This window comes from Trachinotus anak, unplaced genomic scaffold (assembly GCF_046630095.1).
Source record: "Trachinotus anak isolate AG129_WGS33_773 ecotype Australia unplaced genomic scaffold, CSIRO_AGI_Tana_v1 ptg000005l, whole genome shotgun sequence".
Classification (NCBI taxonomy): Eukaryota; Metazoa; Chordata; class Actinopteri; order Carangiformes; family Carangidae; genus Trachinotus; species Trachinotus anak.
In genome coordinates this window covers 6879086-6896855 of record NW_027273856.1, presented here as the reverse complement: position 1 = coordinate 6896855, position 17770 = coordinate 6879086, and the positions used below count along the sequence as shown (strand labels likewise).

Genomic DNA, 17770 nt, shown 5'->3' with positions numbered 1-17770 from the left:
TCCATCCCCTAACTGCATTCAAAGAAGTGGTTTAGCTTGATAAAAATCATAATCCTATGTTATTGTAATAGTGTTAATAACATTATGTTAACCTGGATTATTTAAACCATGTTTGAAGACACCTGTTCATGGCTAACCAAGTTAATTTGATTTCATTGTTGATGATCTGATAGACAAAGTTCACCTGGACCTGTCGTCTGAGTAACAAGTCCTCAAGACCAAAGTTTGCAGGATCATGATCAAGTCGATACATGAATATCCTTCAAAATAAATGATTCATTGACTTGGAGGTATCAATTAAAAGCTGGCGATTATGATTTTAGATGGTGAAAATGAAATTTATAGAGGCCCAAAGACATGAAGTATGCACTATTTCACAATTATTTTTAACGGATCAGGGGATCCTTTAAGGTGTCCCAGCCCCCACACTGGTCACCACTGTAACAAGCTATAGGAAAGCAATAAGACTAGTAAACTTCAAAATAAGCTAATCCAAATTTAGTTTGTCATAATGTGATGCTAAAAGGTTTTAAATGTTGCCTTGTAAATATACATGAATTAGTTTTAGTTAAACTTGAGTGCACTGTATTTCAAGATAACTTCATAAAAGGGAGTTTTTTTTCCCGTCACCAAGTGTTGTGGGAACTGTTGGGTTTCTCCCAGTAATACTGAAAGTTCTTGACCTTTGCCTGTAAAGTGCCTTGAGATTTTCACCCTTGTTGTACTGTTCACGTGCAGGTTTTGTTTCATTATCGAAAACGAGCTCTCTGGAGAAGTTATTAACTGTAAGAACCACACAGAACATCCAGATGGATTTATTCCCTGTATTATTTATTGAAAACCCAGCAGTCGTCATTAATACCTGTTGTGTCTGTACAGGCAGGGAAGTAAGGAAATGTGGTAAACTAAACTAGCTGTCGTTCTGTTTTCAAAAATAAAAGGCAAAGGACAAAAAGACAAAAAAAAAAAAGAAACACTCCAATATGCTACAGAATGATACCCTCATATTGTTTTTCATTTTTCTTTTAAACGCTTGTTTTCAAAAGGTTACACAGATGCAGAGAGAAAAAAAAAAAGCACTGAGGAAAAAGAAGAGTGTGTGACAGCAGTTCAGAGGTGGATGAAGAAATAAAAATGTAAATGAAAGACAGGTTTGAGTGTGTGTCTTTTAAAACAGTTGTGTTCATCTGTTTTCTCCTCTGCCAAAGTGTTGCTTTTACTTATGTTGTGAAAAGCCAACGGGAGACAGTCGTTGACGATCATCTCCGTCTCATTGTGTCTCTTCCTCCCTCCATCCTTCATCGTTTCTTTGGAGGTTGGGCTGTGCGGGGAGGAGTGACGGGCCGACCAGAGTTCATCCCTCCATACTGGTACTTGGCTTTCTTCTCAGATGGCTTCAGGATCTGGGAACAGGAATGCAAGCGTTGGTTTTTTAAATTATACAACAATCTGTTCTGTGTATGTAGTAAAATGTCTCACAGCCTCTATCTGAGGTACTTGTATTTGACCATTTCCATTTTTATGCCTCTGCGCCAGATGAACTGGTTAGATTTTGGGGGTCAAAGGTCAAGGTCGCAGTGACCTGCCTGCATGAATGCAACATCTCTGTAACACCTTAATCAGAATCAGAATCAGAATCAGAATCAGAATCAGGTTTATTGCCAAGTATGTTTTCACGTACAAGGAATTTGTTCTAGTGAATGGTGCAGAGCGCACCAAAACACCGAGGCCTTCTTTAAATTTGAATTTCTTTAAATTTGGTAAAAATGTTCACCTGGACTGAAGGACAAACTGATTACGTTTTGGTAGCGTAAGGTCAAAGGTCACAGTGACCTCACAAAACACATCTCAAGGACTCCTCAAGGAGTAATATGTTATATGACTATGGATAAACAATCTGAACGTCTGAAACTAGTCTGAGTCGTGGAGGCGTACAACTGCAAGGTGGTAATTCTAGTTCTTTACACTTCTACTCCAGTACAGCAAGGAGGGAAATATTGTCATCTTTATTTCACTATGTACATACAAAAACAAACGACAGAAGGAGAGGACTGTCCTGCAGTATGAGTATGTTTTCATCTCATACTTTTTGGTGAAAGCAAATGTAGTTTACTGAGTTTTTTTATATCAGTATAACTGAGTGATGTCTATTTTACTTCTTTTGTTACATATTTACTCTGTGTTACTATAGACTTTGACCCTCTCTGTCTGACTTCTCCTTTTTTTTTTTTTTTGTTTATGCTTTTGATGGGATAGGATTTACATGCATTTGCATTGCATTTATATGCAACATTTCGGCAGCAGCCTACCCACAGTGCACAAAAGATAGGAAGTGGATTTGACTTTAAATGACCGATCAACATTCCATTAAAAACCGGTACCTGGATCAGGCCTGATTGTTAGCACTTGTAAGAGCCAAATGCTTCATGTCAAAATAAGTTACCTTTATTTCCTCATAAGGGACTCGTTTGTTAAATGAATTGTACTTTGTGTTTTTATGGATATATTTTAGTGTAGAAGTAGAATATGGAGTCTCACCACTCCTACATCATGGGAGGTATTCAGAGCCCAGGTAGAGCGATATCATACAGTTTTTTTAACCACATGTAATTGTCAATTTTTCATCTTATTTGAAGGCTTATACAACCTTTATTGTTTGGTTTTCTAGTTACAGCAAACAATCAGGGCTGTTGTGATTGATACACTTTACGGGTGGGATTGGGACAAATGAAGCCTAAACGAACTAAACACCAGGGGTGGGCAGATTGATCCCAACATATCAATACTTCAGGTGCTGCGTCTTGTTGAAGATCAATTCTAGGGTCAATAGGATCGATACCAGTTTCAGTTTCTCTCGTCAGTGTTGGACTGGAACTGTGTGCAAACAACGTTCCGTTGTCCTGAACACATAAGTGTAGCCACTCTTCACTTCTCCACTGCTGTTGTCATGTTGTGCACACTCAAGTGTGTATGTACGCCTCACACACCCTAACTACCAGCCATCAAACCAAAGCCTCACAGGTGGCACTTGAGGTAGTTGAGCCATAAAGTGACTGCTAACCTTTGGCAAATCATTTAGTGGTCATAGAGATGTATTAAGATTTAAGATTTAGCCTATTGATGATGCATAATCCCCTTAAACATATGTGTATATGTATATATATATATATATATATATATATATATATATATATATATATATATATTTATATATTTATAAAAAAATAAAAATTGTTCTCCAGTATCCTGTGGCTAATAGTATATTTTTAGCCACATCTGCTCAGGTCTCCCTTGAAATCAAAATCTCGGTGGGACTTTGTAGACTTTCAGATCTTGTGGTGCAGTGGTGGTGAAGTTACTTCAGACTCTTCACTGTGAGGTGTTTATATTCCTGTCTGTTTCATGCAGGTTGTCGGCACCATGTCGGTGACTCCTCGTGCCTGCGTACCTGGAAGGAGCACATCAGGGTTTCATCCACGCTCATCATGCCGCCCGCATTGTCGAACTCTCCACAGTAGTTTGGGGCCGAGAACAGAGTCACCAGCTGCCGCTTGGCAAAGAACTCATAACCATCTTCTACCACCTGGGGGCGTCAGACACACGGGAACATTACTCACTCCAGACCTGATACACAGTATCTACATATACAGTGTGTTCAGAAAGTGTTCAGACCCCTTCAGTGTTTTCACATTTTGTTAAGTTGCAGCTTTATGTTAAAATTAAAAAACAAAACAGAAAAAAAAACATTTTCCCCTCATCAATCTAAACTCAATGTCCTATAAAAACAGAGTGAAAACAGAATTTTAAAATTTTTTGAAGATCTGAAAATCTGAAATATCACATTGACAAGGATTCAGATGAAATGTAGCTCAGCTTCCTCCCGTCTCTCTTGATCACCTCATCTTTGAGATGTTTCTACACCTTTACTGGAGTCCACCTGTGGTAGATTCAACTGACTGGACATGATTTAGAAAGACATCTGTCTATATAAGGTCTCACAGCTGACAGTGCATATCAGAGCAAAAACCAGGAACTGCCTGCAAAGCTCAGACAGGATTGTGTTGAGGCTCAGATCCGGAGAAGGCTAAAAATAAACCATTTGTGACCAGCAACCTCCATTATTCTTAAATGGAAGAAGTTTGAAAGAGCTGAGAGTCAGGTGACCAAGACCCCGATGGTTTCTCTGGCTGAGCTCCAGAAATCCTGTGTGGAGATCGATAACCATCACTGCAGCTCTCCACCTCAACGGAGGCCTCTCCTCAATGAAAGTTAGCAAAAAGCACCTAAAGGCCTCTCAGACTGTGAGGAACAAGATTCTCTGGTCTGATGAAACCGAGATTGAACTGTTTGGCCTCAGCATCACGTCCGGAGGAAACACGACAAGGGTTGGTTATCCTTCTGTAAGTTTCTCAAATCTCCACACAGGATCTCTGGAGCTCAACCAGTGACCATCGGGTGCTTGGTCACCTCTCTTACCAAGGCCTTTCTCCCTGATTTCTGAGTGCAATCAGTCGAATTTACCACATGTAGACTCCAATGAATCAATAAGGCTGCAACAAGGGGTCTGAAAACTTTCTGAATGCAGTGTACATCATCATCTAACAAGGATGTTTTTCAGCAGTGATGTGCTTCGTACTAATAAAGCTTTAAACACATTATGGTAACACATGGCTGTGTTGAGCCACAACTTGACAGATGTTCCGAGGAAGCCTGATGAATCAGTCCAGCTTGTGTTAGGTTTAGTTCAGGTGGTTACCTGTGTATTTAAAGGGTTTAATGATGAGAGGATGTGTGTTTGTGTGGTACCTGGTGGGCTCTGCAGATGAGGTCCAGGTCGTGGCGGTTCAGGAACTTGCTGACCACATCAGCTCCAAAGGTGAAGGAGACACCACGGTCGTTCTCCCCCCAGCCCTGGACGTCCTTGTCTGGGTCAGACCACAGCAGATCACACAGGAGGCCTGGAGGGAAAAATACACAATTTTAACTACATCTTACTACCCACCTAATGTTGTTCAGAGAGGAGTTAACTGTTGCATTCACACAGGAAGATAAGTCATGATTCATCTTCATGTTTGAGGTCACAGCATCTCTGTAAGCTTTGCTGTAAATCCACTCGCTCTCTAACTACAGGAAGTCACCTTCACATCTGGTGTGAAAGTAACACACACACACACACACACACACACACACACACACACACACACACTTACACACACACTTACACTTGTACTTCTATCTTTGTGAGGACACTCATTGACATAATGCATTCCCTAGCCCCTTACCATCACAACTGAGTGCCGAACCCTAACCCTAACCCTAACCTTAACCTAAACCTAATTCTAACCATTACTCTAAAACCAAGTCTTAACCCTCAAAATGTGATTTGAAGAAGTGAGGACCGGCCAAAATGTCCTCACTTTCCCAAAATGTCCTCACTCTGTTAGTAAAATACTTTTTTTGGTCCTTACTATGTAGCAAGTACACACACACACACACACACACACACACACACACACACACACACACACACACACGTTTGTTTCTATATCCCCATGGGGACAAGTCATTGACATAATGCATTCCCTTGCCCCTTACCTTAACCTTAAACAACACACTAAATACCTCACCCCAACCCTTACCCTCACTGTAACCTGATTCCTAAAACCAAGTCTTAACCCTAAAAAGCAGTCTGGACGCATCATGGTGGGTCCCCATGGGTTAGTGTGTATTCAGGTTTAGAGTCTCCCTTTGGATATAAAGCACACACACGCTTATACACACACAGAGTCTCCCTGAAGGACCATAAGAGGATCTGAGACAGTGGCTGCCAGGGCCTGTACACTGGCTGCCTTATAAGGACAAAAGCAACCAGGTTTAATGAAGAGGGCAAAGACTGAGAGGGGCTTCAAATCCACTGGTTTTACTGTGACTTACAAAGAAGTATGTACTTTTTAGAGGGGCAAACAAAATAAAATAAAAAGTTGTATCATTCTTTTATTTTATGGTAAGTATCACCTTATCTGAACCAACTACACAAAAACACCTCAAAGTGCAAGGATTTATACGGAAACAGCTGACAGTCAGCAGGTCCTCACTCCTTGTGTCCTTACCTGGTATTAGGACCATACAACATAAATTATAAAGAGCAGAGACAGAACCATCATTAGCTGAGCTCACAGGGACTGGAATCAGGACCTGTATTTATCAGGCAGCTCAGAATCACTCCAGGGAAACCCAGTAAAGGAAAACTACCTCTGAGTAAGAGCTGAGTGTCATGAATGAATCTGTGCACGTTTCTGGAGGACCTGTACGAGCGATCAAAGCTTGATTTATCACTGCAGGAACCACAGACCAAAATATTCATGGTTGCAAAGCTGCATTTACCCCATCACTGTGAGATTGTTGATTATGTGGTGAGAGCGTGAGCCTTTGCATCCCACACACGGTCAGACCAGAAATTAGACTTTTTGCCAAAGCTGCATCTTTTAATGGCCTCACTGTCATCAATAAACATCTGTCCTGCCACTGAATGTGCAAGTATGTCGATGCCTACAGACTCCTGGCCCTCCTGAGTATCAGCAGAGGTACGAGTCATTTTAGTTGAGAAAGCTGATGAAGTGTTTTTACTCCTAGGGCTAAGAAAGGACCAAACCCGTGTCACTTCTGAGTTTTTGGTCAGTTGGGGCCGATTTCCTGCTCTGACAAGATAAAATAAATATGGGGTCGGATTCAGAATAAAAAAACCTGGTAGGACATGGTATCATCAAGTAAGATAGTGGTGTGTGAATACAGTTTTCACTAAAATGGGAATGTTTTTGTGCTCTTTATATGTCAGTCCAGAGTCATATCTGATAATACTTTTATTTTCTGTCCTACATCATACCTGGTGCACATTTCGCCAACAATAGAGGCTTTAAAAGTTTCTTGTTATACTTTGTGCAATGTCCAGTGGTAACTTGTATAATACTCCTGCAGAGTATGGCTCTGTTGTAGCAGGAGGGTTTAGGCACACTCTCTTCATCTCCACCATGAATAAACTCTCAAGTGCAAGTAGAGTACTCAACTCAGAACAGCACTTCAGGAGCGTTTCACCTGAAAACTGTCACTGAAATACATGCAAAACAGCAAAACACTGAAAAACAGAAGGTCGGGTTTTAAATAGCTAATAAACAATCCATCAAAAAAGGCATGACTCAGGCGTGATCCTGATCCTGATCCTGATCCTGTGTATGGAATTAGGACAATCTTTGGTTCACTTGTACATTAGCAATATCACCTAGAGCTGAAAAGATTAGTTAATCAATTGATTAGGCCAACAGAAACTTAATCGGCAGCTCTTGATATATCAAATACTTGAAGTTATTTATCAAGCAAAGATGTCCAACACTCTTTGTTAAAGCTTCTAACTTTTGACGATTTTCTTTGTCACATGTAGTATTAAACTCTGTGTCTTCAGTTGTTGCAACTGTTGCTTTGGAAAAACAAGAGATCTGAGAACTAATCTACAAGAATGCACCACATTTTATGACATAATCATAAAGTGATCTTTCTTTGTAAAATCTTAATCTGAGAACCGACTGGTGAATGTTTGGGAATAGAGGTGTAACACAGCTTCAAATGAAAATGCTAAAGGGAAGTACAAGTATCTCAAATTGTACAGCTGTGATGAAAACTCATCATTATACACAGAGGTACATTGATATGAGAAACAGCTGGCCTGTGTGTGTGTGTGTGCGCGTGTGCTGACCTACCTGTGTCAGGCACATCTGTGGGTCTCATGATGCGTCTGATCTGCTCCATAGACTGTAGGTCAGGAGAGAGACCTGTGGGCAACACGACAACACAATTACACAATTACCCGTGCAGGTATTAACACCCATCGGTGCAGCGATAAACCTGCTCTGACCCATTTACTTCACATCAGATAAGTAAGCAGAAACACAGACAGGAACTGTATCTCTAATACTCCAGATCAGAGCAAATGCTGCAAATATCAAAACAAAAACACAGATGTGGATTTCTGGATTATATGCACCCAAACACAGAATAATCTTTATAACAGAGCACCTTTCTAAACCCACGTTACAAAGTGCTTCTTTAAACAAGCAGGTCAAACAAAGTACAAATAAAACAAAATAAAGTCTCACCAGAAAAAGGGCAATCAATTAAATCCATAAAATCTATTAGAATCAAGTAAACTGGGTAGTGGATGAAATTAAGTTATATCGGGAAACGCAATTCAATGAAAGTAGGCTCAAGATTTACTTTATTGTCATTCAGACAGAGACACAAGGACAAGTGCACAGCAGAATATGCTAGAGTGGTCGGTTAGTAACAGGAGCCAGTGGAGGCGCTGCCACGCAGGGCACCGCCATATCCAAAGAAACAAACAAACTGATGAAAAAGTATTGTTTTAAGAGGAGCTTTAATCAGTTGACAGATTCTGCTGGCTGGATTTCCTCAGGCAGCTCGTTCCGGAGCAGCTCCGACTGCGAATGCTTTGTCGCCTCGTTTTTAGGCTAAAAGACCTCTGGCCCAGGATCTCAGGCTGCAAACAACTGGTTAGCATAGAGCTAAGAGGTCAGATATATAACATGGAGAAAGGCCATGAAGAGCTTTAAAAGTTAACAGTAAGGTCTTAAAATCTATTCTAAAACATATTGGGAGCCAGTGCGAGGAGGCTAAAACTGGTGTAATGTGTTCACCTCTCTTGGAACTTGTTAAAAGTCTCTGGTGGTTGTGTTCTGTACAGTCTGGAGCCTATTAATAGAGGCAGGTGAAGAAGACTATTTGTAATGGTTGAGGCTTGAAGAGATGAAAGCACATAAAATAGCCTCTGTGTCTTTGAGAGATGGAATAGATCGTATTTCGGAAATATTTCTTCGATGAAAACGAAAGTTGCTCAAACCAAACGGCAGGAGATTGTTTGCAACAGGCTGAGTGTGCTCCAACAGGGAACCTACAGCTGGCAAGATTTGTTTCCCTGTATGTTGGGAATCAATTCCAACAATTTCTGTTTCTGCTTGATTTGCAGAAAATTTTGGGTCATCCAGTTTTTGACATCACAGGCACAGACATCATGCAGTGAACTCGTCCTTCTACAATCAGTGGCGGGTATATCTGTGTGTCATCAGCATAGCAGTGAGATTAAACACTGTGTCTATTCATAATATCCAAGGGGAAGCACGTAGAAAGGAAATGAAATTGGTCCTAAAACTGACCCTGTGGGACACCATTCTTAGCAAACATGACATGTGGCCATTCATGGAGACAGTACCTGCTGTTTGACAGCTATGAGGAGAACCAGTCTAAAGCTGTGATAGTCCTACCCAGTGCCTCAGCCTGTCCTAACAGGATGCTGTGGTTGACAGTATTAGCACATCCCATCATCATACTGTGAGCTCTACAAGCAGACTCAAGCCAAGTATGAAGACTCAGCAGCCTGCTGAAATGAGCTGTAGCACAACCTACTGTGAGAATAGCAGATAAAAACAGACTTTCCACACTGCTTTAGGAAATTGGAAAAAAAAGGTTAAAATCAGATTTAGTCAGCTTGGATTGTTGGAGAACTGTGCCATTAGTGGCCATGTGGAATATTGATCTACTGACAGTGGAAGGAGATTTTCTGATATGACCGAGGTTGTTGATCAGAATAAGTCTGGAAGTACTGGGGTCTCGGGGCTGGCTCCTATTCGACCTCACTCAGTACCCAGTAGGACCAGGACCTGTGCCGATGATGGGGCACAGTTCTTTGGCTTCTACAGTGTTGGAGATGATGGACACCACCACATCAGCCACTCTCCACAGTCACCGGGCTCTCCATTTTGACACCGGCTCTAGCACTGGTTGATATCAATCAGGGTATACTGTAACTGGACAACAGCAGAGACAGAAAGCTGCTGGCCAACCTTTTCTTTTTCTGGATTTGACTCTCCAGGCAGTGGAAGTTATCTAAAGTCCACTGGCAGTTCGACGCCAAATCTGCAGTCCTCGTTTACACAGAAGAAAATGAACAAAGGAAAAGCCAGAAAAAACAACTGGCTAGCCTAACTACGTGGCTAAAAACAAACCTGAGCTAAGCTAGCAGCGGCTACTGAAGTCTGCTAGGTAAGTATTGGTTGATTCAATTCCAAATATGATCCAAACAAATGAAACAATGTGCCATGACCATGTGGTTAGTTTTCAGTGCAGATCCAGATCCAGTAGCATCAGAATGTGGGCATGTTTTAGTTTTTCCATAAATCGTAATGATCAGTAGCGTCTGAACAGGAATACCTCCGTGACAGCAGAAGATTTTCTCATCCACTATGGCAGCGATGGGCAGGCAGTTGAAGCAGTCGGTGAAAGTCTTCCACAACTTAATGTTGAATCTGCGTTTACCTGTAAAATAAACAACACAATGAGTCAGGCGGCAAAGAACCATATAGTGAAACCATTATTTACCCGATTTATAATATACCTGTCATTACTTTTCAATTACCACCTTGTAAGATGGCATTACCTTAGTATAAAATAGTATAAAATACTGGATCTTTAATGCACCAATATTAATAATCTAATAAAGTTATATGTGTATAATAATGTATCGGTTAAAGAAGCCACTTCTCGGCAAAGCGAGAACTTTCACTTCTTTGTTTTTGATGCTTTAAGTACATTTAGCTGCCAGTGATTATATACTTTTATTTCAGTAGGATTTTGAAGACTGAACCTTTATTTGAAACGGAGCATCTTTACATTGTGTTGGTACACATTTCCATCACTGATTGTAATATCTTATTTAAAGTGAGACTGTGTAACTTTTAATTTTTTTTTTGTCCGTCAGTGCAGTGGTGCACAGGAAACATGGGGACAGGGGAAGCTATGACATGCAACACTTTTCAGTCATTAGGACCACATTGTATAAAGGTAGAACTCTGTAATTATGGAATAAAAAATGTGTTTGCTTTCCAAAAAACAAACTACTTAATTACTGTTTGGCATTAGGGTCCATATTTCAAGGTTAAAAGGTTTCTTGTTATTCCCTTGGAGTGCAGCTACAATGCTAATCTTTCTATTTATTATCATATAATTTCAACATCACAATATCTCCCAGTTGAATATAATCAATAAGATAAAAAGTAGCACCTCATCCTGTTTGTTCACCATTTCCCCCCTCTATAAATATGGTCTACTTGGAGTTTATCTGCCTGTTTCTCTACATAAATGTGTAAAGGGATTAGTTCTACCACAGTGAAACTTGAGGGGAACTGAAAATGAAAACACACTCCACTTCCGTGTCACTCACACTCGTCATAGAAGCCATAGATGCGGTTGATGGAGGCACACTCGTGGTTGCCCCTGAGCAGGAAGAAGTTCTCGGGGTATTTGATCTTGTATGCCAACAGCAGACAGATGGTCTCCAGAGACTGCTTCCCTCTGTCCACGTAGTCACCCAGGAAGAGGTAGTTGGCCTCTGGAGGGAAGCCACCATACTCAAAGAGCCTCAGCAGGTCTGTGTACTGTCCGTGGATGTCACCTGAGACGGAGGATGGAGAGGAAGCAGCGATGGATTGAGGAAAATGAAGCAGGAGATAATAACAAGACAGACTACATAGTGCACATTTGAAGAGCAAGGTGAAATGGGAAGTTACTGACCACAGATTTTGAGCGGAGCCTCCAGCTCCAGAAGGATTGGCTGACTGAGGAAGATCTCCCGAGACTTGATGCAGAGGCCACGCACCTCAGCCTCCGTCATCTGGACAATCTTCCCTGGACGACATCCTCGCACTGGTGGAGGGAAAACAGAGGTGGAATAAGGTTGAAGAATAAATATTGGATATACAAAGGCATCACTAACAAAGTTAGCCACTCCACTTTCAGTGTTCTCAGTAGCCTTTTCCCAGAAATTTCTCTCAAGGATATGACTCTGCTGGTTGTCAGGTCACTGTACACATCACCTCCCACAGGGTGAGTTTTTAAATTAACTTCAAACTAAATATGAGAGGCAGCGGTCAGTAAACAGAGGATGGAAGTAGCCTGTGTGGGCATTGTTGATGTTGCTGGGAGTGTTTTTGGAGGCGCTTCCTGTTGTGTAACAGAGAGGAAAAGAGAAGGGGCGGGGGGGGCCACTTGACAAGAAGCTCTGGGATTCTATGACATGACTATTAAATAGATAAGAGTGGTTATCAAGTCAGAAGGTCAATTACAGATGTTTAATAAAACGTAATAAATGAGGTTACTTGCACAACGTCCCCATAAAAAAGGTCAGTGGAGGGATGACTTATTATACTGACTTAATGTGTATTTCTAAATTTTAATACACACACAGCGAAGGTGCAGAAAGTGTGAGTTTCGATGCTGCATCAGGGTGGTATATGAAGTTGGTCCCTGGCTCAATCCGTAAGTTACTTATGTGGCCATACAAGAGAAGTATACATGATATCGTTAAAGGAGCGGGTATCTGAGATTTTGACTCTTGTTAGCTTAGCTATTGATGTGATGTGATTTCAGGTGTGATTTTTACTTTTTTCAAATGTTTACACAAAGAGAAAGTTCAAAGCGAGGGAACACCTTTCTTCCTTTGTCGCTCACACAGCGAACAGCTGGGGAACAAACTGCTGCTCTGCTTCTCTGCCGCTCACTGAGCAGAGCAGACTCAGAGATACGTGTGCCTCTGGCTCATGGGGCAGCACTGGTGACTGTCTAAGTAGCTGAGGTTTGGCCAAAAAGGTACTAGATTTGTTGCTAGGTGGTTTTTTTTTTTTTTTTTTTTTTTTTTTTTTTTAGAGTTGGTTGGCAACAGTGGAAGCTGTAAACGCCCCCTCATTTTCAAAAGCAGCAGCCAATGGGGAAACTCCGGCTGACCAATTGTGTAACTTGCAACTCTATCATTCAGTCAGTCAAGGACAGTCACGTTTATAGTTGTAGTCCCAAAACAACATTATCTGGTGTCTGAATTTTTGATTATTGGAAACAAGACATTGTAAGATATCACCTTTGACTTGATGAAACAGCATGTTTTTCTATTTACTGACACTACTGAGTAAACAATTAATATCCAAGAGAATAAACTGCAGATTAGCTGATGATGAAAATAATCATTATTAATATACAGCAGCCTCATATACCACCCTGATAGCATATTGAAGAACAGCTGTGCAACTTCTTTCATTTTGATACAAAAGTGATCTGTGAGCAGGCCTATATATACACACACGCTGTATATGGCTCACTGTCAGCGCTGCAATGTGAAAGTAGCTGAAACCAATGCCTCTGTTAATGAACATTAGTATACATTAGCAGTAGCAGGATGACTCACATGCAAAATGTGCACTAAAAGTAGCTCAGGACATCATTACTTTATTATAAGCTCCATGTGAGAAGAAATCATGAGTCCGACTGTGCACCTTTCCAAATAAAAAGGCTCTGTGTTATTTATGAAAAATATTCCTTCAAGTCCGGCACTAAATGGCCTCTGGAAATCTCACATACAAGTATGACGACAACCATAGGTAGCTACCTTTGCAATTTCAACTTTCCCCTGCAGTATTTTCATGTTTTGCCACTGCCCTACATATTCCCCCTGTGCTCAGAGGAATGGCAGCATCACAGACACCTCCCCTTTTCCTCCTGCTTGGTAAACCACAGAAGTGGGCCAGAGCTGACTAAGGCTGCTGCTGTCAGACGACACCACAGCAGCATGATGGAAATCCTAGCAGGCGTCAAACGCCACTTAATAGGTAAATCAAAGAGACATGGTCAGAGGAGAGCAAGAGCTCACTTTTAAGAGGAGGAGAAATTAGGCATGCAAAAGTCTTTCTCCTCCGCAATGAGAGGCGGTGTACATGTCAGACTCCCGCCTGAACCTCGCAGCTCTGAAGGTATTTTATGTCCAGTTTTAAAGGACAACAGTGTGTGCAGCAGTGTGTGTGTGTGTGTGTGTGCAACGTGACCCTGCTATTTCTGCCTGGAGACCTTAGGCGATAAACACTCCACCACAGCCAGACACAATCTGCGACTGCACACACGCCACCTGAAGGGTAGGACCGAGGCTATATTTAGACTGTCCAAAGGTAGGATTTCTCAGGTAAACATAAACATAGCATGAGCCAGAGGACTCGTGTCATTATAATGCTGCAAAACTCGTGATACCCTTAAAATCCTCCCATAACATGTAGTATTATTGGTCTTCATGCACAACATATCCTTCAGTGAGCACAACACACAAGCAAGGAGCGCCTGTGTGATACCAGCTGAGTGATGACGCGCTTGCAGATCTGTGCTAGTTCAGCTGACAGGGAGGGAGGCCTGATATAGGACACACACACACACACACACAAAACCAGCACCACTAGTCTCACTTGCCTGGGAGGATCCCCTTTCATTATATGGTGAAGGCAGAGCCAGAAACACACACCCGCACAAACACACTCAGTGATCTAGTGACCTTGACTCGTACAATTACGCACTTGTGTGGAGGTATCCCAGCATCCTTTACTCTGTCACCCCTGCACTGCAGCTTCCCCAGTGAGGAGAAAGAGAGGGAGTGAGAGATACTGAGAAATGATGAGAGAGAGAGAGAGAGAGAGAGAGAGAGAGAGAGAGAGAGAGAGAGAGAGAGAGAGAGAGAGAGAGAGAGAGAGAGAGAGAGAGAGAGAGAGAGGTGGTACCCACATCTAATCACCATGGCAACCCAGCAAGACCAATTTCCATCCTGCTAGGTGTTGGTGAGTGGAGCTGCTGCTGTATCTGGAGGGGGGTGGGGGGGCTGATTTGCAGATGTATCTCTGCCAACCCACGCCCTGCATACTAACATGTACTGCATCTGACAGCGAAGGAAACCCGACAGGAGACACACACACACACACACACACACACACACACACACACACACACACACACACAACAACTATATTTGTAGGACCACACTTGCACAATCCTGCTTAAAAATGGAACTTCTTGATATCAAATGTTGCAACACATACTACCTGATTTTGTTAAACCGTCTCCAAGTCCCCCCAAATGAACAGCTATAAGACATTTTGTAAGCAACAAGCCCATTGTCCTGCTGTTCAGCTGATTCAGACAGAATACTGTAAATATTATAATTAAACTGTAAATGTTACTACTAAGTATTACTTTCAGCAGTCCAGTGGACAGTGATACGTACTGACCATTTTGTCTTTCACCACGAGTGACTCAAAACCAGAAATGGCTTGTCCAGCCTGCTGCTCCACACACACACTCTCTCTCTCTCTCTCTCTCTCTCACTCTCACACACACACACACACACACACACACACACACAACCAAAGTGACAGCAACAGGTAGCAACTTGGATGCTAATTAAATGTTTTGGTTCTCAACACGTATACAGCTCCAGTAAAAACAGCTGTTTAACATCTTCTGTGGCTGACGGAGCTTTGTCATGTCTGAGAAAATAATCACTGTGATATCATAGTGATGTCATCAGGTTTATCTTGGCTTGGGATTGGAGCTACTGATGTATGTCGGAAAGTCAGAAACAGGTTGCATTATGGGAAGTGTGGAATCCAGAGTTTTCTGTATCATTTTTGACCAATGCTAGAGACTCTCTCGCACATCCACCACCTTTATACAAACACAGTATCAAATCAGGGGAAGAGCCTTTTATCATTTGCAGCAAGGCTGTGAGGAATGCACAATAATCTGTGTGTACAACACAGACGAAACTGCTGGATCCCTGCAGGACTCAGTGGACTTTTACAGTCCTCTAGTTTGTATTTTTGATGGCAAGTTTAATCAACAGGAAATTAATTTGCAAAAATGTTGATAATCAGTTAATCGTGTAAGTTTACTGGTTTTAGCCTTTCTTAATCCTGAGCCATATTAAACTTGTGAATTGAATATCTTCTTCTTGTATCACTATTGTCTGACATTTTATGTACCAAACTGATTAACTGAGAAATGTAAATAATCATTAGTTGCAGCTCTAAAATTGATCAGGTACTTTGAAAGATGCTTTTGTTTGCAGGCCAACAAGTGCAACACACTTTCTCCTTTTTCCTCACAAAACACAGAAAAGACTAAGGAAGATGATGCATTTCTTAGTAAGAGCATACTACCAACATGTAAACTCAAACTAAGAGACTCACACAATGACATGCAGAGTGTTAATCAGTGAGTGTTGCTACTTTCTCTGTGGCAGCAGTTAAAGCTAAAATAGATACCGGACTTCACTTCATGAGCCTCGTCTGAGCTGTGAAGGAAACTTTTGTTCCACTAGCTTTTCCCAGCTGGTTCTGAGACAAGATCAGAGCAAATCTCCGCTCTCTGTTCCAGTTCATCCCTCCTAATTTGGTCAGATACATGGGTCTGTTTCCCTGGGATTTTAGGTTTGGGTTTGGTCACACTCTGACCTCTTCAAGCTGAAAGCTGTGCCCTTTCTCCAGCTTGATCTGAAGATCACTGCGCTGCAATCAACTTCTGTCTCCATCTCTGTTTCTTTACCAGACCTCCCTTTCCTCATGCACCCTCGAACACATTTTCACTGAGGTTGTTGCACTATATAAATGCAAGCATGACTATGTATGCGCATGTTCTTACATGCTTTCCTTCAACACAGGTTACTCTCAGCAGTTCCAGGTTTGTGGATTCAACCCTTCCAAAACAATCTGCAACGTCAGAGGCTGCTCTGAGTACTTTAGCTTTAGTAAGATGTGAGTTGCATGTGTAGGCGGGACTTGTCAACCTGACTCCAAGCCTGAATAGAGGCCATTTATAGCATCTATCATAGTTTTCTGTTTCTGTGCATGGTGAGACGTCCTGCTCTGCTGGGCGTTTGTAAATTGTTCTGTGCTGCACATGCATTCACTTCTGGTACATGGGCGTCTTCTTTCAGAGCAAGCATGTGTTTTCTGAGTACATTAACACACTCACACACTCGCCTTTCTGTGTTGGAGGACAGGACTTCACAGCTCACCAGGCCAAAGTATAACGTAGCTTGTGTTAACGCTTCTTATAGTTTTGTCTTGCTGCAACACTCCAGGTGTCTGCAACCAGGCACACCTCCCTAGCAACCTTCTGCAAAATCAAATGCAGTGAATGATTGTTGCTCAGGTGGATAAAGATGTCTCTGATGAACATACTGGAAGCTACAGGAAAACTGCTCCGACACACTTAGATCAATGGGTTGTCCAAAGAAGATGCACTTCCTCACCTTTAACATAATTCCTCTCTGGACTGCTTGAGCCAAAATCTCTAATATCGCATTCTGAATGGTGTCTGTCATCCAGTTGTGTCTTCACTAAAGCCACTCACGTGCCCTGGGCAAATCATATGTCCAGTGCATCACTGGCTGCCATAAAACTCCATCCCGATGGCTATACCCGCCGCCATGGAAGTCCCTCGCATCCAAGGAATTTTATGGATTTAAAACGCAGCTCCAAAAATGCTGTTATAGGTTTGTGGCTGAGAGATGACAGCATTCTCACTGGTTCCAAATGCATGTCATGGTGAGCAAGTCTGGGAGCCCTTCTCTCTTGCCTTGCAGCAAACAAAGCAAAAACTGTTTTTATTGGACATGTAGCTCATAAATGATCATTGTTTGTTCAGTGTTTCTGTCCCAGAACTCCTTCCTGTAAAGCTTAAACTTGGCTGACATGGCCTCTCAAATCCAGCAGTGGGTGATACAGACGCAGCGTGAGGTTCTCTCTCTGGCGTTAGCGAAGGCCGATGGTTTTGCTCTCGAACAGCGAACAAACTTGACGCACTCACACAGCAGCTGGACTCAGTGTCCTCTTTTTCTGTTTCC

At 41.9% G+C, this 17770-nt stretch overlaps 1 protein-coding gene across 1 annotated transcript in view; it reads right to left on the bottom strand.

The window, feature by feature from the left end:
• Positions 1–810: 810 nt before the first annotated feature.
• LOC139621505 (serine/threonine-protein phosphatase PP1-beta catalytic subunit) overlaps positions 811–17770 on the bottom strand; it is a 28652-nt gene continuing 11692 nt past the window's right edge. The window contains exons 2-8 of the mRNA XM_071478074.1: positions 11635–11766; positions 11285–11515; positions 10276–10380; positions 7752–7823; positions 4807–4958; positions 3449–3583; positions 811–1403 (exon numbers count right to left, since the gene is read on the bottom strand). Coding sequence (XP_071334175.1) covers positions 1299–1403; positions 3449–3583; positions 4807–4958; positions 7752–7823; positions 10276–10380; positions 11285–11515; positions 11635–11766 — 932 coding nt within the window. The 3' untranslated portion in view covers positions 811–1298. The remainder of the gene's footprint in view (positions 1404–3448; positions 3584–4806; positions 4959–7751; positions 7824–10275; positions 10381–11284; positions 11516–11634; positions 11767–17770) is intronic.